The sequence below is a fragment of the Labrus mixtus genome, chromosome 7 (genome assembly GCF_963584025.1).
Source record: "Labrus mixtus chromosome 7, fLabMix1.1, whole genome shotgun sequence".
NCBI classification, from domain to species: Eukaryota; Metazoa; Chordata; class Actinopteri; order Labriformes; family Labridae; genus Labrus; species Labrus mixtus.
The window spans coordinates 17,816,741-17,839,537 of NC_083618.1; the positions used below are offsets into that span (position 1 = coordinate 17,816,741).

The following is a 22,797-nucleotide window of genomic DNA, read 5'->3' on the forward strand; positions in this document are numbered from 1 at the left end:
CTCTGTTCATGTGCAAATGAGCTATTTTATTTAATCTTCTCCCTCATCCAGTACAAATCACAAGGAATATATTTACAACAGAGGCTGTTTAAAAGAATCATCTACGCTTGTTTATAATTTATAAAAGCATGTTTATGTAGGCTTACATATATTGTAGGCTACCTAAGTAATCTCTCTATATGTAAAATGTTGTAATTTTACTACGCATGCAATATTATTTATTTTCTGTCTTATTGGTTTTTGTTTACAATTTACACAAACACCTTTAGTGTAAATAAAAAATGTCTTTTGAAGGTGATGTTGCCTCTCATATATTTTTATGTAAAACCTGTAAGTACATCATAGTTTTCTATATATTTTACAAAGGTATATTTTACGTTGTTGTCCATAGTTTTGTCATTTATTTGTGTTTGTATTACTGTGTCCACAAAGTTGCAAAGGGCACCGTGTCATAAAAAAAAACATTAAAGTTGTTGCACCAATTAAATAAAAAAAACCTTCAAACTTGTTGCACACCTTGCCCCACCCCCAAGCTTTAATGTTTTTTTTTTTCTATAATTCGTTTAACTTTAAAAAAAAACAAAAAAACACACACATTACAGACGCTTCTTTTTTTTTTAAGGGCTATTGATGTTTTTTTCACTTTTATTTTTAAGGCTGATACTTGTATTTCCGGTAATGTTATGATTACCTATTACTAGCTTGATTAAGATGCTGCAGCCGCTGGAGTCGCCAAGGTCCCTCCTCCTCTCCCCAGTCAAAGATGACATCATCCGTAGTACAAGAAGGCTCGTGCAACAGGAGGGATGGGTGTGAATGTGAACAGAGGGAAAATCCATCACTTCATATCTTAACAAACTTCCTGGGGTCTGACAGGTGAGTTGTAGACCCGCGGGACCTGACATTTGACTTAACATTTAGTACTAACAACAAAAATACAAGTAGGCCTAATATATAATGGAACCAAAACTAATTTGAATATTATTTATTTTAAGTCATTATTGTTTTTCTTGACTTCTTGTACAATATACTGATATCCAGCACTCCCTCTTGTGCGGTATTGCTTAAATTGACTAAAGGTCATGCTCACTGACACACAGGTGTTATTCTTGATGCTTGTTTGATGTATTCTCAGCTTGAGGTTGACTGGAACTATTATGGTTTTTTTTTTAAGGTCACCAAAGGTCAAAAATTGATTCAAACAACAAGGGTGGGCTTTTAAAAATAACACTGGGTACTTATTCCTTTCCCCTGAGAACAGCTAAAAGCCTTAAATAAAGATATACCGTGATAATAATATAAAGTATATGAACAGACTACATGACATTACAATAAATATATAAGATAACTTTGATGTGTTATGGTTATTTACATATTTTGCCATTCTTATTGAAAGGGCTGTTTATGTCAAAGTTTTACATATTCAATACATATTACAATTTAAATGAATATTTAGATGTATACATTCATATGCCTTTGTGTTCAAGGGCAGTTTATAATAAATTAGTATTGGAGCACCGATTGCATATGCATACCTCATTCTGTAGGTACTTGGATTGGGAACCGGAGGGTCACCGATTCAGTTCGTGGTGCGAACCAAAGTATGGAAGCTGGTCTGGTTACTGGATAGGTGCCGGGTCTCCTCCCCAGTACAGCTGAGGCCCTTGAGCAAGGTACCGGACCCCCAACAGGCCTGGCGCGCTCCCTCTAGTGTGTAGCAGCCCCAGTCTGGCATCTCTCCATGAATGAATGTCCACAGCTCCTGTGCAGGTGTGTAACTCGGGTCTTAGTGTGTGAGAAGCAAACCAGAATTTCCCCATGGGGATTAACAAAATATGTAAAAAAAAAAAAAAAAATCTATCTTTAAGCATCTTAAAAAAACCCAGATATAGCTTACTTTTATTCTTTTAAGTAGAGGATAGTTTTGGATTTATTTGACAGATTAAGTTTGTATCAGTATTGATTGCTGTAAATATCAGAGGGAGATACTCACAAGCTGCGTTGGAAGTGTTTCCCCTCTGAAACCCTATTTTTACATTCAAATTTCAAAACCAACAAAAAGATGAGAATGTTTGGCTTGAAATGCATCTGTAGAGCACCATTAAGTTCCTGCCAAAGTAATACACTTTTAACTTCCACTTTCTTTTATATCTTCTGGCTTTCTGCCTCAGAGTGCAGATCAAAGCTTTCATGTCTGGTCCATGTAAGTATGAGGTAGCTGTAGCTCTCTACAACTTCTCCTCCCTGTCTTGAACAACAATCACTGAGGGCAGAAGTGATGTTCAGTGGTCATGACACCATTGTGCACCATCACAGATTGCAGACCTGAGGGATGACTCATATCAGTGAGGGAGACAGACAGCAGCTCTGTCATCTGTAAACTTAACAATGTTTCCACCCTCCATAGTGACGTCTTCCACCCTTGGTGTAACAGTAAAGTCTGCCATGGACATAACAGCTTTTCCTCTGATCCTCTGAGGTGTAACATATATGTAAAGAGAAATTCTTCTACTGGGGAAATAATACTGAAAACTGTGTGAGTGAACTCCTAATGCGCATGGTTTTAATGACAGAAGTCAGTGTAGGGGATATTTAGGAGCCAGACGGCGGTCCTAGTCAAACAGTGACATTTAAAAAAAAAACATCACACAAACTTGGGGGGGAAAAAAAATCAAATTTATTTCTAAGCTGAAACACGTTCTCCTTTTAACTCACATTTTGAAGTCTCCTATTCTAGGACACAATCATCTCCAACAGCAATGGATAGAAACATAAAATATAAAACTTCTGATACTTTTAACAACCAAAGCGGTCTGTAAAAAAATATGGCTGATCTAAATAACAACATGAGATGACAAAACAATGGTACAAAAGAGGTATTCAGTACACTAGAGGGCAGATAATAATGTTCCTTTTCCTTCTGTAAAAGGATTACATTTAGTGCAGCTAGAGAAAGAAAGTCTTGAGTCCCTTTCAGTTCTTAATAAGGCATATGTGTGAAATGTATCACATCTTACTACACCGTTCGTTTATCGAGATCACTTTACTTTCTCCTCTTAGGGTTCAATCGAGAAACAAATTTAACATATGATCCTCTTCCTTCATATCTTTACTGACTACAGGTGTAACATCTCTTTCTAAGAGCAAGCGAGCCAACAAACTACAGCGGATCATGTGGAAAGCATTGTCCAGATTCATGAAGATGCTACAGCAGCAAGAGGGGATACAACTTTTTAGTGTGATTTATCACTCGGTTAATGAAATGCAAGTGTGCAAAACGTCACTAAAGTAGAACCAGGGCGAGTTGTTTCGCAAACCAACAGTTTCACTTGTTGGCTGAAACACGTCAGCCCTGAGCGGACATGCATTCAAAGATTAGCTTACTACTATTTCCTGTCATAACAAGTCATTTCATAGTTGTTTTCTCGACCAATCAATGGATCAATATCAATCAATGCTTATTTGTAAAGTGCAACTTCATAAGAAATGTTATCTCAAGACGCTTTAAACTTTTTAAAACAAACTTTAACCTCAGTCGGCCTCGTTTGTCCATGTCCACGTTCAGCACAAGAAGAATAAGACGGTGGCAGACGTCGGTTATTCGACCTGTAATGGCACACGTGTGGTGGCTGTGCTCAAACCCTCTCGTCTCAATTTTGATAATGACAGAAATAAAACAAATAATCAAAAAGTACATTCAGTAGAAAGATACCACAAATCAACAGGCTACAAAGAAAGCATGAGCAACAGTGTCTACAGTTTCTTTCCTCATTCAAACATAATTAAAGACAGATAATACACCAAAACAGACTCACGAGATTCTGTTTCGGTTCAGGGTAAGAGATTTTTTTCTTCTCCCAAAAAGAGCCGAGTGAAATCCTGCCCCCTTGTGCTGTGATCGAAGAGTTTTTGTTGCCTCAGATTGTTGCTCTCTCAACACAGAACATTGAAGTTATTTCATCCAGGACTAAGGGTGTTCGCTGTTTGTGTGCCGCCTATTAATCCACAGATGATATTTTGCTTAAACTAATCAAGTAGTGTTTGAGCCTTATCCTACATCAGCTTAAGCCATTTCACAATGTCATCCATGCACTTTCTTAGATTTAGCTTCTTCATGGTCTCGAGGACGTCTTCTACTGTTTTTTCTTAAAGAGGCAATATGAAGCCCAACAATGGAGGTAGCCATGTTGGAAATGCTATCTTTCCCTATTCGCTCTATGTAGTTGTTGAGGCCGGTCTTTAGCCTCTGGGCTGCAACGCACCAACCTGTCCGTCAATTTAGCTATGCCCCCAATTATGCAAATGTTTGCATATCTTTTAGCCTTAATAAAATCACAACAAATTACTTACATAGAAATATATCCCCTGCACAGATTGTACTAATAAATAAATCATATATAGTGACCAATTCTTCTTTTTTTTTTTTTTTTTACAAGGCTGTAAAAATGTTTGTCTGCTGTAAAAAATTGGCATTTCAATACGGGGCTCTTATTGGTATTCCTCTGTTTTTGAATCCAGCCTCCAGTGGACACTTGAGGTACTGCAGTTTTGTTTCTTGTGCATTGGCTTCATTTTTGAACACCAGGGGTTTCTGCTTGTTGAAATGTTTACTCTCAGTTTACAGTTGTTATAAACTGTACTAAAGTAAATCCTGTCTTTGAGGTTTTGGCCTTTGAACCAATCACAGCACGAGCAGGCACGATTAGGCAAAGATCTACAGGAAAAAAAACAAAAAAACGTAAAAAAGGTCCATTCCTCTGTTTTTATATCTTGCATGCTTTGTTAATGTACAGACATGAATCATATGGGTTTTTATAGTTCTCTTTTATGGTTTGTTGTGTGTATTTGTTTTTAAGATTCCCATCCCTATGCCATAACAGCCTCTCTTTGGTTTCCTCACATTCTCCTCTGCAATCCCCTTTAAGATACATTTTTTAAACTTTTCTTACAAAAGGGAGCCACATTTTAGGACATTACATGAAAATTAACAATCCATTCGAAGGAGCGAGAAGCGGTCTGGCATTAAACATGAACAGGGAACGTAAATACTAGAAAGGTGTAATTCTCACAGGCAACCTTCACAAAACAGCAGGTCCAGGAGAAAGAGCGTGACTCCTCTTATAATGTCACTGACAATCTTTGTTACATGACGAGGTTGAAGTAAAGCGGCTGGGACTTGTTCAGTCTCTTGGGTTGATGGGAGTCTCTGCTCAGACTTGAGTCTTTTCTTTGATAAAGGTGTTTTTCTTCTGCTGCTGCTTCCTCGGTTCAGGCTTTAGGGGGCTTGGAGGGACCACGTGAAGGACCCTCAAGAGTCAGCCGTGTCAGGACCTCGTCATGTCTCTGACTCATACCCAGCCAAAGGGACGACAAACACAGTGATGTCATCGCCTGAGCCCAGTCTTTCGTTGGGTAGCCGCCAGCCGCGCTCCTTAAGCACTCCTCGAGACCTCATCAGCAGGTCCTGGGCTGCCAGTGTGTACCTGTGTGATACACAAAACAGCCATTACAAAAGGGAGATGCACTGTGAATAGGACAAGCACAATAACATACAAAAAAAAACAGGTTCACTTTGATTTTTGTAGTATGGACTTGGACATGGACATGGACTTAAATGTACTTGGAGGAAGTAAATTCCGTTGCAAACGCTGTTTTCTGCAATTTAGAGAGCATCTGTGGGTGGGCATACCCCTGGACCCCCCTTGCAAGAATTTTTTTCCCGCTCTCTGGCCACTTAATATCCTTGTGGAAAACATTGAATAACCCCTTTCCCCCTTTTTATAAGAGAGAGTCCTGGTCAGAAGGGGAGGTTAAATTAAAAGTGCTGAATATTTTGCACCAGTAACCTGTTGCTCGCTCTCCCTCGCGTGCTCGTCATCCGTGCTCGTACGTACACAAACAAGCATCATCATCGGCCGCAAAACACTGGATATTTACTGGCATAATGTTTACAGAGGAGGTAAGTGGTCATACACATGTGACAGTCTGTGAAGGAGTCTGTGTGTCTGTATTCATTCTCCATCTTACACACGACAGTTTCAGCAGGCGTGTGTGATGAGTTTGTCCGCCTTTGAGAGCTCCTAGGGCGGATACAAGTGTGTGGAAGGCGGCCTCTGGCTGTAGCGGGAGTGTGTGATGAGTTTGTACTGTTGATCTCTGTAAGCGGAGCGGAGTGAGGAGGACGTTGAGAACGCACATAAAATGTCACTTCCTGGAGCTTTCGCGGAAAATACGATCCGGGGAAAAAGTGTATACAGGCAACACAGATAGACAGTCAACATCTACTTTTTCACATCAGTTAACCGTTTCGCTTATTAATGGGCGATAAAAAACTATTTATACATGTAAAAAATTACATATAGCCCTTTAAACAAATCGCTGGTTGAGAGTATTAGCCTGTTCTTCCTCTCCTCAGAGCAGAATGACGACTGTTTCACCATGTTAAGCTGAGGTCAAACAGAGGTCAAGCTTAGCCTGTTAAAATATTGACCAATAATATAATCCCTGTTTTTCACGCTTATTCCAGTTATTGTGCTGTGAAAATCTTTACAGCTAATCTTTAGTTGGCCAAACACACATTATCAGACCTCTGGGAGGTTTCAGCAGCATGTAGGGCTCAGGTTTATAATCCTGTTTAACCAACTATTCAATAACACCATTCAATTTCACACCTAGTCCTTCTTAAATATACATGTTTGCTGTATGTCTCTGTCCATTTTAACTTCCATTAAACATAGTAGTGTTGTTCTGGTTTCACTATTAAAATTGTAAATGAATCACTGTGATTCAGCATTTAATTTCAGTGTTTGAGCAGATTCAGCTACATACTGCTTGAGGACACATTTGACCTTTATCATAAACTGTTTATCATCAAATCAATGGTTTATAACACACTTGTATGCAATCACAAGGAGATACCAGGTCTTTTAAGTTTGTTTAAAATAGTTTTCAACATATAAAACAACACAGTGGTAACTTTATGAACAATGTAGGATGTTAAAGCTACTGTGAGGAACTTTCTGTTTGTGTCCATTTTGGCGCCCCCCTGAGGACAAAGTGTTACCTCGTGTGAATTTGATGATTTTATCCTATACACTGTACAGTACATTTATTTTAAGGAAAATTCTTAGTCTGCTTTCTTTTAAAAGTCAATTGTACCTCATTGACAATCGTTGCCATGGAAAATGTAAAAATAACTATATAGAAAGAAATAATTAATCTTCTTAGTGATGGTGTCATTTGTTTTTGTAGGTTTATTTCAGTTTGTTTCATAACCAGCGAAAAGCTCCTCAAAGGATCTTAAAGTTACAACTGTTGGAATTTCTGCAGATTAAAACAGTAATCAGAGTAGAGTCATTAACATTATCCACAGACTGCATGTGACACCAGCCACTCGATGTAAATATGACCCTATGTAATAATCATTATGTTGGAAATGTTAAAAAAAAAGCTCTTACGTGGTCTTTTCGTTTCTGGTCCAAAGTGAGATGAAGAAAATATTTGGGTTTGTCATTTACATTTACATTTACATGTGTTTACCATCCATATTCAAGCCTTCAACCTTGATGCTATAAACAGTTACAGTATATATTCAGTAAAAACTATGAACAGGGTTTACTGGGCCCAACTATTGTCACCACCAAGTGGACAAACCGGGTACTGCACAGGACTTTGGAATCTGCAGCTGACTTTCAGTTTTCCTGAACATAATCACAAAACACATGACAGAACATACAGCAGGAACACGATGCTGATGTCCATCATCCTTTGACACACTTCATACCTCATGGGATCAGCGGGGTCACAGCCTGACAAGTAGGCTGATACAGCGTCTGCCACATCCCTGTCTGTCGTCACATCCCACAATCCATCTGTGCCCATCACCAAGACGTCGTCTGGGCCGTGTTTGTTTTCATCCAGGTTATAAACCTTCACCTGTGATGGAAAGACAAATCATTGATTACGTTTTAATGATCCTGCACACAGAAGAACATTTAGTGCTAGAAGAATAATCTGGGGGCTTAACTTCCATTGACAGCAGTAAAGAAGCTCATGTTACTTTATATTCGTAAGCATCTTAATAAGAGTGACTTCATAAAAAAAACATGTGACTGACTTTAGTCATTAAAAACTGAAGTGAAAAGTTCTCGAACAGGAAATGAAAAACAAAGTCTAACCAATGAGGGAAAGGATATTTTTAAACAAAAACAGGAAGTGCTTCTATGAGAAGATGTTAGCAGCATTAAATAGTACAGCTGCTCAACATAATGTATTCTGTAATCTTGTATCGTTACTTCTAATCACTGACATTCAGTCAATTAATTATTTATTCCACATCAGGATTCAATGATTTACAACTGAAATTAGCCCACATGATGACGCCTGCGGTCAGAAGTGCACAGTGGCAAGTAAACTCATGAAGAACCCCGACATTGTAGTGTGCTCGGACTGTGTTTTGTGTTTCCATCACGTATCTTAGACTGATTACAGAATAAGTTGTATCACAATGGACATATAGAAAAGCCTTTTTATACACCCCTCAGTTATGTATATGAAATCGTCTGCTGTTATCAGTTAGCTGTTTCTTTCCCCTGTATCCGAGCTTTCTGAACTCTGACTCTTCCAGGGAGTAAAGCCTGATACCCAAAAGCTGTTCAAACGTGTCCTAAAGATGGAGTCCAGTCTTCACACAGTGAACTCACCTCAGGCACGCAGGAGAGGAACGGCTTGATGTAAATGTTGGAGTTGTAAACCTTCAGGTCATGGTCTCCCAGCCCCCGGGTGACTCCGATGGTCGCCATGACACGTGCCTGAATATAGAGACACACATTCATACACATACAGTAAGGACAAACACACACCAATAAACAAAATGTAGATTATTGCCAAGTTTGTTCCAGGAAAATCCACTTAGGAGGGATTATTGAATAAAGACCATGTTGTCTCAGACAGTAATCAAAAAGTTGAGCATCGTCATTTCAACCTCGCAAACACTGAACAATTTAACTTCTGCAGATTAAAAGATTTGTATTCCACACAAACAGACTCCTATATGTGTTGTAGAAAGCTTGTCTTAACAGTTATGTACCTGCTGTGGAGAATCATTAAAGTATTTTATTTGTATTTAGTACAAAATCCTGTGTGTCACGTTCACTACATCGTTTGTTCCTTACCTTCTTACCCTCGCCGTATATGAGCGGGAATTTCAGGTCATCTTCGACGATTGTCTTATAAGCCCTACAACAAAACAACAGAGGTCGGATCTAAGTTATTAAACCACAGCTATAAATCCAAGAACAATAAGATAAGATGTTATTATTTTTCTAAACAGAAATGTTTCAAGAAATTAATGACTCTATCGTTCTCTAATCTGCTGCTTTCTCTGTTTGTTTGTTTTTTGGTTCAGTTTTCACATCAGTTAACTTAACCTGGGCACTGAACAGTTTGACGATTATCCTGAAATTTTGTCACACAAAAAAAGATTACTCTATTACAAAAACAACTGATGGATAATTAGTAGCTTTATTAATCATGATTTTCTTTTTTAATTTAATTTAATTTAATTTCCACCACACACCCTCGATACACCAATTGCTGCATACATCCGGTTATGGGGGCCGTGCATAGTCACTCGTGTCGTTGGAATTTCTAGAAGATTTCAAACAGCATTTTCTCTAAAATCTTCTGGAGTTGATTGTTCACACATTTCTCTCACAGCAGGAAGTTTTCACTGTTGGCTTGGGGGGTGGGGGGGGAGACAAGCAACATGGTCTGACACTATAAGGACTGTTTTTGCCTTTAGATTAATGCTACGTGTTATTGAATGTACTCACAGTATAAATGGAATCAGTCGCAGGATACAAACATCATTACCCACTATCCTACTTAGTTGTGGTGAAATATCCAGAATTTCATCTACTGTGTTCACTCATCTGATCACCCTAATTTCTTGGGGACTTTTTCACGACAGGACTGGCAGGAGAAATTCTGCTGGGGTGAAGAATTTAGCCATTTGTGTTCATACATGCAGCTCAACCCTACAATTTCAGGACATTTCCAGGTTTTTTTTGTGCATGTGTGAATAAAGCTATAGAGTTACTTGTTCATGCAAAATGATAAACTGTCAGAAAAGTGATCACAGAGGTTTCTCCAGCTTTACCAGCCTGTCATGGTGTGGTCTCTGTAGAGCATCTTTTTGCCCAACTCGCTGTGCTGGATCCTACGAGGAAACTCAATGTGAGTGAACTCATTACCCAGGAGCTCCGGCCTCAGGAAGCCCTGAAAGGCACAGACAAAAGCAAGACAGGTCACCTCAAAAAACAGAATGAAAAAGCTCTCTCTCTCTCCGAAGATGCTGAAGTTCCTCCAAAAGACAAACTACAGGATTGCATGTGTAACTTGCAGTACAGTAAATATACTGTAGGCACAGAACAGCTCCCTGTTTAGCAGCATACATCATCCACCCACTCACTGACTTACATCCACTGCTACTAAAACAGGCAGCAGGTTCACACCAGTTTATTTAAGAGTGATAGCGGATTTCCTCCCTCTTCCTCGGGTTGCCCACTTATTATCCAATACTCATCTTTATTGTATGTCAATCCTTCCTTCACCTCTTAAGTTATATTTATACTTTTATTTTCCAGCTTGCTATGCTCTCATGAGATAATACAATCCCATGAACACTTACCAGATACTGTAGCCGCTGCCTCTCTGACTCAGGTGTGAATTCATTCGTCATGGGAACTACTTCATTATTTCTTATGATTATTGCCCTGCAGGGGGAAAGAAAGAGTGGAGTTATGATTCATTAAGACAGAACGAGAACATTTTTATTTTTTTATTTTACACAAACATCTCATATTTTAAGGTCGCAACATTGTTTTTTGAAAGCTAAATGACACTGCAGTGTGAAAAGTGAACCCCAGGGGGCACAAGAGGCTACTATGTCTGAGAAGATTTCCCACAAGTATATAAAGCTCCACACAACATACACGGGAGAGATGAATTACTCAGACATGTCATTAATCCTGTCTGTAGTGCAAAGTTGTTGTTTTTTACCTGCTGTCTCCAGCATTAGCCACGTAGAGCTTCCCCATCATACTGATGGCAGCTAAGGCACAACATCCACCAGAAATGGCATACGACAATTTTTCCTTTTCAATGAGGTCATCCTGAAATGCAGAGAGAAAAAAAGTCTGAGTGCAAACAAAAGGCCACAGAACCTCTGAGGTTCAAGAACCCACTTCGCCCCTCATCACACAGAATAGCTCTTTATATTCTTCATACATATTTATATTCAAAAACAAAACAGCCGCGCTCGAGGAGGCTTTGAAGAACACATTAACCAAGGCTGCGTGTTATTAGCACAGAGAGGTTACATCAGAGAAGGGACACACTTTGAGCTAATTTAATGCAGGAGGCTTGTTAGATTTAGCCTGTTTGGATCCTAGCTTGTACAATATTTGTCCAAAAACATCACGTTCTAAGCTAAGCTAGCAGTGCTGTGTAGCTGCAGTTGGATGGCAATATGGTCACATTACAGTGCTTATGTTCATGATGTTTAATGTTAACATCTTAGTTTAGAATGTAAGCATGCTAGCATCGTATAATAAGCACTACACATAGTTAAGTTGAGGCTAATGGGAATATCATTATTTTTAAAGACACAGCGGAAGAGAGTCATAAAATGTGGGGAGGAGAGAGAGGGGTTGACATGAATCAAAGGGTCGATTATGCGGCATAAGTGTCGAGGACTGTAGCGTCTGTAGCGGTAGAGTAGGTCGTCTCTCAACTGGAAGGTCAGGGGTTTGATCCCCACCTCCTGCAGCCACATGTCGATGTGTCCTTTGGCGAGACACTTGAACCCAAGTTGCTCCCACTGCTTCGTCAGCAGTGTATGAATGGATTAGTTCATTCTGATGTTCACTTTACACAGCAGCCTCTGCCATCAGTGTGTGAATGGGTAGGTGTGACCTGCAGTGGTAAAGTGCTTTGAGTATCTAGACGACTAGAGAAGCATTACACAAGCTCAAGTCCATTTACCATTTATTATTATTTTCTTTTAGCAAGAAAAAATGTTGAGAAATTCCTTTTGGCAAATGTCTTGTAATCACCACAGCCTGTGGGACTCATCCTATTGGTAGCATGACTGTCTTAACCTCTTTTTTTATAAGCAAGAAACATTGGGAACTTAATATCTTTTAATGATTAAGTGATTGAACAACAGACAGATGGACATTTCCATCCCTTAGTCATAGCACATCATAGAAAAAGGGTTATGATAGAGTTACCCAAAGATGAGATCTGTCCTATAAAGAATAATCAAGACAGTATTTCTCGTGTTCTCAGAGAATTAAAGTTCCTCAGTAATAACAATGACTGTAATCTGCTCACCATCTGTGAGAAGGCCGTCTCTATGACTCCCATCACCAGGCTCTCCAGGCTCACCACCTTCTCCATGTGAAAGCGTACTGTGGAGTCACTAATAGCATCCGGGTCCTCGGGTTCCTGTGCTGCCCCCTTCTTTGTGTCTGCCTGGTATGGGCTGCCATTTTTGGCCAGACAGATTGGAGGTGCAGCGTTGGGGTTCTCCAGCAGGTGGGAGATTTCCCCCAAACGGTCTCTGATGAGGCGGTGAAGAAGCTTAGAGGCCATGATGGCGGCTCCGGAGCCCGCATGTCCGTCATACACGCCCCAGAAGTGGAGAGGGATTCCAGTTCCATCCTAAAAATAATTGAAATCAAAACTCAAGTCAAATAAATGCTGTCAAAATGGTAGTAGTGATTTAAAAGATAATCAAAATGTTTTCTGGTTCTGGTTTAAAATTTGCAGATGGGATTACAACCCCAAGCAGAAGGCACAGATTTGTTTTGGTTCACAAGCTCTTTGGCTGCAGCTGTCATCATTTTTAATACTTTGCAATATGTTTTTATTATTATTTTTTTTTTATTTGCTGTAAATGTAGCTGGCAAAGTTAACAAAAACATTAAAAAAAGAATATCCCTGTAAGCTTCACCTTTAAAGATGTATGTGAAAAAGTTTAAGTCTTAAACAAAAATGTGAAAACTTTAGATTCAAGTGAGTAAGAGGAATAAAAAGTGTTTGGTGATATCTTCCCTGACTTGAGCTAATACGTGAAAGTGATAAAAAAAAATCCTGCCCTAAAAAAAAAAATCTTGCCCTAATCTCCCATGATGCAATGTGTTGATGTTGTTTTTTTCACAGGCATGTTTGCGAGTTGGCCTCACCGACTAACTAACAGATGAACAGGCTTTACCCTCTGATGCCAGACACAAGAGGGGGGAGGGGTGAAACGCAGGATGATGTCATTCTTTTACACCAAATGGAGGATGTGTGTTTGTGAGGGCATAGTATAGGCCTACCTATATAAGCTAGCTAGATAAGTGTGCTCAGAAAGATTTCAGGACCACAGATACAGAGCTACATCTTTGTCCTGTGCTCGACGGACTCAGACATAGTTCTTATGAAACAGCTGTTCCACAAGCCAAACCTGTAGTGCATGTTCGTGTCTGCATTTTGTGTTTTTGTGGGGAGTAAATGAATCACAGTGAAATAAACTCAGACAAAATATTGATTGAAGAGAAACAAAAACTTAATCCGTAGCCAGGTCTTCCACTTAAAATCTAGAATAAATGTTCCAAAGATAATTTTCAAAAAAGTTTTAAACCTAGGGGAAACACTGCTTAGGCTATATTTCTTTTTTACTCAGACAAATTTGTTTTTGATGCTTTGTTTTCTTATGATGAGACAGAGAGGAGCGACAGATGTATCAAACACCTGTATGAGAGTATGAGAGACATGATACATGGTATGATAGGAGAAAAACTAGAAGTTCCACGAGGACTGGAGGGTAAATAGAATTAACAAGGCCAATCCATCAATACTGAAACTGATATGAAGACAACCCTACAGGGTATCAGATGACTATAATTCATGCTTCTTCTTCAGGTCATTACTCAGACTGGATTGGATGTTTCTGAGGGGTTGTGTTCACTGGAGCTGCCAGCCTTCGACTGCATATTTTGCCCCTTTTTCAGTGCCTCCTGCATGTTCTGATTTCAGCCCCCTCTCCCCTCGCTCACCCCGTTGTCCTCCAGCATGGTGGAGTTTTTGTGTTTGCCGCTCGGCTTCTTCACGAACAGCTTCTCGCAGGACGCCTGGTCCTCGTTCAGCATGCTCTTCCCCGCATTGATCACCCTGATGGAGACACAGGAGAGGGAGAAAGGCGAGAATGGAGTCAGATGATTTATAGTGCTTGCTCTCACTCCTCTAACCACATGAAATCATAACAGTAGCCAGAGAGATGGATAGAGTGGACGAGTAAGAAGATAAAAAGGATGCAGTCATGTCCCAGGGGGAACTTGCAGGAGGGATTAAGTGTTTTTATTATGAGCTGATGCCTGTGGAGGATAATGGCTTGAGAGTAATGTGCTGTTTCATACACGAGCAGCAGCATTTTTCTTTGCATTCTGTGCTTCAGCAGCATTCACAAGACTGGTGCAGTGAAGTGTGTGCAGAACCTATAACAATGAACAAGTATAACACACAGATCCGTTTACCTACTGTACCTTGAAATCTGTCAGTTAATTTAAAAAAATGCATGCTCAAACAATCACATCCCACTTTGACTTTGAACATACAAGTGTTTTTGTTTTTAGCTCTACAAAGATTGCAAACAGTACTGTTCATGCATGGCTGCTAGTTATAGACTATTGGAGTCCAAAAAAAACTACAAACTGATTCTTCACAGATGCTTTTTAAAAGTTACTTATCAAGGATTGAACTAAGGCAGTCACAAACTGTAACCGTTGTGAAATACTGGAAACCCTGAATACAACACGCACTGTGAATGTCTAATTTAAACTCATTTTAAGGACCATAACTTAATCATGTAAGCACTGTATTATTATTACCCTCCTCTGATATTAATTTATGCACACTCTTAAGATAAATACTGTAAAAAAACAACTCTATACCTCATGGAAAATTACCCATCGGTCACATAATTACATATTTTATTATCATGCACTATTGTCTACTTAGTCTTGGAAATATTAGTCGTTGCTTATTTTGTGTTTATTGTTGATATTTAATGTTATACCTTTACTACATATATTATCGGCTGGTAGATTTATCAGCCGGGCTCTAAATATGATACAATGATGATCCCTCAGAATCAAAAAGTAATGCAGACTTGATGTTCACTTTGACAGATTACATAACTCCCGCATGTTTCACTGAAGTGGATGGAATCTAATTGATGTCCATAACAGTACAAAATGAAACTGCATCTTTTCAATTACACCCAGTTTGTCTCAAATGGGCTTCGACATAGGAAAATTCACTGATATGATTCTTTAAGCTGCCACATGAGGCTGAATGGAAAAAGCTGCAGATTGGAGCTCACGCTGGCATATTATGTCACATTTTCAGTTTCAATTAGAGATAAGTGCCACATTAGCTGAATAATACAGCATAATGACTGCTGCGCAATTTCAGTAATTGAAGTATTGTCATTAAGATTCCCTCCAAAAAACTTCTGCAGAGGAGAGATTACTTCTGGGGTCATAAGAGGACAAGGAAAAAAAAGAGTTATGAACCAGAAATAAAAAAAAAAAGCATACTGGTAGTTAGAGAGGAAAAAGTGTGCGGTTAAACAACGGGCATGAAGACCTCTTACTCTTCACAGCTGATTACTATCATTCACCAGCATCAAAAAATACTCACTGGTCAGACTTAAGCTGTGATATCAGAGAGCAGCAAATATGAAGCAAAACTGCTGTTCAAATCTGGATTATAAAAAGCCCTTTCACTTTGTAATCAGCTGATAGTCCATCATAGTGTCCTGAACTGCACTCCCTGCATCACAACTGATGACAGCCGTGAGTTTAAAGGCACAGGATTGACACTTCAACTTTCTGAAGGACTTTAATGTTGGCAAAACTTTTTTTTGGTGTTACTAAAAGCATGTTTTCTGTTAGCTTTTGGAGGCCTACATTGGGAACTGGCAACCAAAAAAGGTCAAACTGGAGTGTCTGAAATGAAACTAAACACCTTGAATATAGTTAATACCAGTTTAATGGGGAGACTGGGTTACATATAAATCTCTGTTGTTGGCTTATGTCCAGTTTTACCACTCCCTCAGAAGAGATCCTGTAATGATTCCGTGTTTTGAAAGCCGTCACATGCGCTCAATGAGCTGTAATTGAACATAATGTCTGCTGCGTGGGAGGATGTGAGTCTAAAAACAGGAGCTCAAGTCTTCCTACAGTGCGACTTAACTCTTTCACATATCTTTGTTTCGGTCATATGTTTCAACAACTTGTGACTGAAAACCGTATGGGTCAGGTTTGGTTAAAAAAAAATAAGTTCCCTTGTTTGAACCCTACAGCTCTTAAAGTTTCTTATGCAAGGAAGGTTCAAAAGAGGAAGCTGGGACTTCCAGTGAATTCTCGACATGCAGCAACAGGACCTTTTCAACGTCATAGATTTTACTTAAATGTACGTCTTGGTTTTGTTTTTCTTATATTATCACAGGGGAATGACCAATTCTGTGTTCAACTGTGGTTAAAAATGTTGTAATGCAGCTCATGTCATGCCCACCCTGCAACTCAGCAGAGGCTGTTTAAGAGTTTGAGTCAGAGGCAGAGGCAGATCAGTAGTTCATTATTACGGGGAGTTTTTACACCTCTGAAATAATCCTTCTGAGTGGTTGATCATTTCTATTCTGAATAGCTGACATGTGATACTGCCTTTGGAATGGGTTTGCATTATAGTTGTCGAAAATGTTCAATACTTTTCAACATCACATTTTAAAACGATACAATATCTGTTATTATGAGTGAAACACTCTCTATAATAAACACAAGTGTTGTAAATTGGCATCCTTTTGATACCAGAAGTTAGATTTCTACTTATATTGTAATGAAGATTCAAATTCTTGTTGCTTGTTGCATTTCTTTTTGAAGGTTCATTTTTGGGCTATTGTATGCCTTCATTGTAGCGATAGGTCAGTGGATAGAGTCAGAAATCGGGGGAGGGAGAGAGTGTGGAATGACATGCGTGAAAGGAGCCATAAGTCGGATTTGAATCCGGGCCGCCCACTTTGAGGACTCCAGCCTCGGTTCATGGGACGCGCGCACTAACCACTAGGCTACCAGCGCCTCTTTTGCATTTCTTCTGATAAGGAGTTTTAAATAAATTCAGTTCCTTTATTCCTGTTGACATAACATAATCAGTCCTCCCTGTTTCATCATCATGACAGCTGTTAATGTAATATTAGGCTTGTGAGTCTATTATCACACTTAGCTGTTACTGCTAATACTACACATGTTGTATCTTTCATCACAAGAAGTACACTGATTTACAGAAGTTAATCCAAGCCCAACATAGTTTCAGCAGATGGCTATTCATCATCAGTCTGGTTCTCTTCGAGGTTTCTGCCTCAAAGTTTTTCTTTGCCACTGTAACTTTGCTAAATGTTGCTCAGTGCTCATGATGGATTCATGTTGGGTCTTTGTAGATGAGATAAGAAAGAGTAAGGTCTAGACCTCGTCTGTTGTAAAGTGTCTTGAGAAAACATTTGTTATGAATTGGCGCTTTACAACTAAAGACTGATTGATCCTAATACAGGCCAATCTACAGTAAGAGTGAAAGTGGTACGTTTTGAGAGAATTTTGAAAAAACAATGTCAAGTTGTTAACTACAAGAGGTGGAGTTCAGCAGCTACAAACGCTGCAGGTCTGCTGTAAAATCGTCATATGTAACATGTCAAACATTTAAGAGTAGGTGTCGGCATACTTTGCTTTTCTTTTAAGGAAGAGGAACTTGCTCTACATGTTTGAAAGAGCTATTACAATAACCACAAAAACATCAGGTGCAGCGGTTAGACTATTGTTTAGAACATAATGCAGCTATTATGACTAACACATGCTGCAAAAACGCCTTTCAGGATCTGTACACATATCCTGTAAGACTTTTGAATCGTAGATGACAAGCATCAGGATGAGCATCGGCACTCCATTGCACAAAGTGAATATTCAAAATATCAGGGATTTTCAATCCTGACATTAAAGCACAGCTAATCTAACCTCAACTTCCTCATAGCTGTAAACAACTGAAGGTTTTCTGCCTAACTGTCGTTATCATTTTTACATAATCAATCAGTAAAGCATCTTTCTATATACCAACCAACATGTACAGACTCCTGCAAAAACATCTTCTTTTAAGGTTATTTTTGGGGCCATTTTTGCCTTTATTGGATAGGACAGCTGAAGAGAGACAGACAATGTTGGTAGGAGAGAGTGGTGGATGACATGCAGCAAAGGGCCGGATTCAAACCCACGGTCGCTGCGATGAGGACTTCAGCCTCTGTGCATGGGGTGGGTGTCATAAGGACATGGCAAATCCGGCCCCACCGCAAAAAACATATTTTTGGTCACTTTGGGGAAGATGCATAAAAGAAAAAACACCCACTGACATGTTCTCTTTTTAAGTAGATGGGGAATTGCCATGTTAGCAAACTTCCAGCAGTTACAAAGCAACATGTTTATTTCCACCTGATGAACGTATGTCCAAGATTACACCATCTTAATGTTTTGTCTCCACCAGTAACAGAGGGAGAACTCTAACGCTTCAGCTGCCAAGAGCTCTACTGTGTTAACCGGCTCGCCTCTTACTGTCGGTGTCTGCTGTTTCAAGCTTTTAGACAAAAAAAAGTGAACTGCGACAGAGGACAACACTGCAGCCGTTTACTCATGAAAAGTTTTGAAAGAAGATTTGAATCAGGCTGCTCCTGAAATCTCCAAGAGTTGCTTGTTCAAACATGTCCACCACAGCAGGATGCTGTCCCTCCCTGTCGGATGCAGAAATGGTGGACCATTGGGGTCCAATGCTGGTGATGACAATTTTTGCCTTCATATCAATGCTACTTGTAGTTCCACGTATTCACGGTATCAACAAAAGGGCTGAGAAGAACAAACTGGAAACCTCATGAAGCAGTTTCATTATGATTATCCCACTGCGTGCTCACTGTAGTTGCTCGATATTGACATCAATTAAGGATGCATTTGCCTAAAATTTCCTGCTGTGTTCTCGCATCGGCTCACCAGGACATCGCGCAGAAAATGTATGAGGGTGCTGGCAGGGGGAATTCTGGGTAAAGTCGGGGTGAAAAATCTGGCTGATGGCATTCACACATGCAGTTCATCCAGATATTTTTTTTAGGGAGTTTTCATACATTTGAAAAACATGTGTGAAAACACCAGATGAGAACAGTGAGAGTGCATCATCACTCTTGATTCATACTTGATAAAAAAAACCTCTGTAAAGCAGAGAAGCAGCAGATTGTTTCCAGGTAATTCAACTTTAAGTGACGCCTCTCAGCGACACATGGTTGTCACTGTGTCTTGAACCCTTCTTACCCTTTTGCACATACAGTTTATCTGTTTAAACATGTATTATTGATAATTCCACATGCAGCTCTTTTGTCACACCATGATATGCATAACATCTATGACATCATTATTAACGATGTCATAGATGTTATGCATATCATGACATGAGTTTTTTATAATGCCTGTTTTTGCCTTCCAACAAGAGAACGTTTTCCATGAAAGTATTTTCTCCAAAATGAATCTGTGCACAGGACGACTGAGTGTTTGCTTGCTTCCTCTCACTCTCTCTCATGATCTCAGTGCCAGGGCCTGAAAGCTTGCCGTCATATTAAACTGTATTAGATATCAATTGGACAAGAGCACTTTGAGCGGCTTAGTGTAAGTGCAAACACATGTTTGTGCTGACACAGAGTGTTGTGCAGCATCATTACGGCTTCAATTAGGTTCATTGTCTTGAGCCGCCTTCAGCTAAAATTGCACACAGATATTGGATTCCTAATTATTATCTTTGAAAGAAGACCCTCTGTGTAGGGTCGATGGCAAGCTTTAACCGTTTTAGTATTTTGCAAAAAGAGAATAAGTACATCAGGATCAGTAAACATGGCAGAATCAGCCCAATCAGCACGACACCAGGATAACCTAACAACAGTGACCCTCCTCATTAGAGCCAGAACGAGATACAGACACTAATGAAGTAATAACAAAGTGGAGAGAGTTTGTAATCCAGCAGGGAGACCTCCAACTGGAAAATACTGGATTCACACTACATGGCCACCATTGGTCCCGCTCGTTACGGCAAGAAAAACGTAAACAGCACCAGGTAAAAGGTAAGACGAGTTGGTTGAACATCTGGTACATTTCCTGGACAGCATTTTCCCATACAGTATATTTTGCCCTGTAAAGATGATCATTTCAGCCAGGTTGATCTAAGGTGAAGCTGCAGAGCCAAACTGTCAGTTCACACACATCACAGTTTATTGTATACTTCAGATAGCTCTTGGTACTCAGAGACACATGAGTCATATGAGTGACTGAATAACATGCACAGCTGCAATATGAGTCTTTTAGAATTCTCACAGTTTAAGATATCAATACATACAAAGACTGCCGATAGAAAACTTGACTATTGGCTGTTTGGAAAGAGTACACGCTGATGGTTTTAGTTGCATGTTTTTGGGATTGAGTTGTGTTTTGTGTTCACCGTGTGATCATTTAACACTGATGAGTGTGGACTTTTTGGATGTTTACACTCTCTGCACAGAAAGGATGATGCAGGATCAGATCAGCCGATTAGGTTGTGTTGTAAACAGCTCCGCTAATGCTGTGATTACACTTTCAGCGACTTATAGATCAAAGTAATGTGACAGCAGTGATGAGGCTGCGCATTCCCACACACTAACTCAAGATCTATTTATTTTTTTACATCACAGTGTCCTCTTGTGACCTCTCTTCACTCGGTCTTGTGAGACGGCTGTCGTCACAGATTTGGCCCCTGTCCCCGTGAGACTCTCTGCATGAGTCAGCTTTTTTTCCCCTCCTGTTTCAATGCAGGGATGGTATAGCCCACATACTGTAAAGGACTGGAGCGATTCGGTCATTCATAACCCCCCTGCTCCCTGTGGAAGAGTGGAATGTCTGAAAGTGTTTTTCCTCAGCGGGGAATCGCCAGAGCAGCAAAAATTGTGGTCAGGACAGTAGTGTGAATGAAACTGCACTGCTGTGCTTCTACCTGAGATTACTGCAGGTGTATCACTGTGGAGTAAAACAATCCTGCAATAAAAACCAAGGACATGAGGAGATCTGTTCCCAAGCTTACAAAAAATACGAATGGTCATCACTACATGGTGCAGCAGCAAAACCTTTTTATGAAAGACAAATATGAAACCTCCTGGAGTCTCCTATTTGTGTCATTTTTAGTATTCTCTTGGTTGCTATTTCCTATGATAGTCCTTGTGTATTGTATCTTTTGTGCCTTGTACAGCACTTTAGTCAGCTGCATTTTTTTGTGTTTTATAAATATAGCCGATGGATCCAATGGCTAAAAACAGGCTTAAGACTCGATGTGTTTGGCAAAGAAGAATACAACGCTTTGGATGAGAAATTTAGAGGTTAATGCCATCTTTTTTAAATACCAAAATCATCATACATGTAAAAAAAAAAAAATCACAAATGACTGTGATTAGGTACAGTAGACATTTTCTGCTTTCACTTTTGTTCTTCCCGTAAATAAAAGCATCAAAGTTTCTCCAAAAGACGATCCTTTGGCTTCAAGATCCCTGAATATACAAATCTGATAGCCATGATAGTGGGTTGTTTTGTTTAATTACAGCACACAGGCAGACAGACACACTGCTCTAGATATCATATGCAGCAGCTCAGGGGAGGAACAGTGTTAGTAGAGAGAAACTGCACAAAAGCAAAAGGCCATCATTTGGCTGCTGCAGTGCTGATGCTGCTGCAAAACAGCCCCGGTAGAACACGAATAAAACCTTAAATTGTTTTTTTTTTTTTTTGTTTGGTCAATGCATGCTTTGGTTTTACTCACTCTGCGTAACCCGTCTTCCAGGGCAGCCTGCTGTCCCTCTTTAAGGTGAGCACCGGCCGTGACGCGTGCTCGGTGGAGTACTGCAGCAGCTCCGGGGTGAGGTCCAAGAAATCCGGGCGGCCGTAGGGGAAGCGCGGCGGGAGGCTCTCCGGTCCGCAGGTCTGGCCGCCACCTGAGTGATGGTTGTGGTGGTGGTGGTGATGTCCGTGCGGCACCATCCCTCCCACCAGAGTGGACATGGCGTTTTTAACTTTGCTGATCATCATCCGCAAAAAGACGCGCGTAACAGAGATCCGGGTTGGCAATTAAACGCGATGTGATGTTTTTACGTGAGGGTAAAAAAATAAAAGAAATAACAATAGACGGCTAGTGACAAGGATCATTTCAGGAAGCGATTTGTCCTCCTCCTCGGCCCCATGTGACAGTTTTCAGACAGCAGACGCGGTGTTTTCCTCATTCACACAGCAGAAGCTTGAGTTGCTGCGTATCTTCTGTAATCCGGCAGATGGCTGTAGCCTATCTCATCTGAAGGCTGGGCTTCACAGAGACCGTGAACACATCGCAAGCTTTCAAAAAACCTCCAAATGACGCAAAACCTTCGACAGCTAACAGGAGACGTTTATATAGGCTGCTTCAGTCACGAGGAAGGACTGTCAGCAGTATGAAAGTCAGCAAAAAATATATATAGTAGGAAGATATGATAAGTCGATTTATGGACATTCATTCAGCCACGAATAGAACATACTCAAGATATGATTTTTATATCGTATTGAACATTAAATCTAATTTTTACACAGAAAAAAATATTCTATGCTGTAAAGAAGATGACACTTA

At 39.9% G+C, this 22,797-nt stretch overlaps 1 protein-coding gene across 1 annotated transcript; it reads right to left on the reverse strand.

The window, feature by feature from the left end:
- Positions 1-3,224: 3,224 nt before the first annotated feature.
- ppm1j (protein phosphatase, Mg2+/Mn2+ dependent, 1J) lies at positions 3,225-22,559 on the reverse strand. Its single transcript, XM_061043354.1, has 10 exons — positions 21,964-22,559; positions 14,106-14,220; positions 12,397-12,726; positions 11,062-11,174; positions 10,691-10,775; positions 10,160-10,278; positions 9,174-9,237; positions 8,703-8,810; positions 7,784-7,935; positions 3,225-5,483 (listed from the first exon to the last, which is right to left on the reverse strand). Exons 1-10 carry the CDS (start codon positions 22,227-22,229, stop codon positions 5,336-5,338), a joined length of 1,500 nt encoding a protein of 499 aa, XP_060899337.1. The 5' UTR covers positions 22,230-22,559; the 3' UTR covers positions 3,225-5,335.
- Between the last annotated feature and the right edge of the window lie 238 nt (positions 22,560-22,797).

Coding starts and splice junctions, on each gene's coding strand:
- ppm1j (XM_061043354.1), bottom strand. CDS start 22,229: ATGATGATCAGCAAAGTTAAAAACGCCATGTCCACTCTGGTGGGAGGG. Junction 14,221..21,963: donor TGGAAGACGGGTTACGCAGA/GTGAGTAAAACC, acceptor TGTCTCCATCAG/GGTGATCAATGCGGGGAAGA. Junction 10,279..10,690: donor GGCAGCGGCTACAGTATCTG/GTAAGTGTTCAT, acceptor TGTGCCTTTCAG/GGCTTCCTGAGGCCGGAGCT.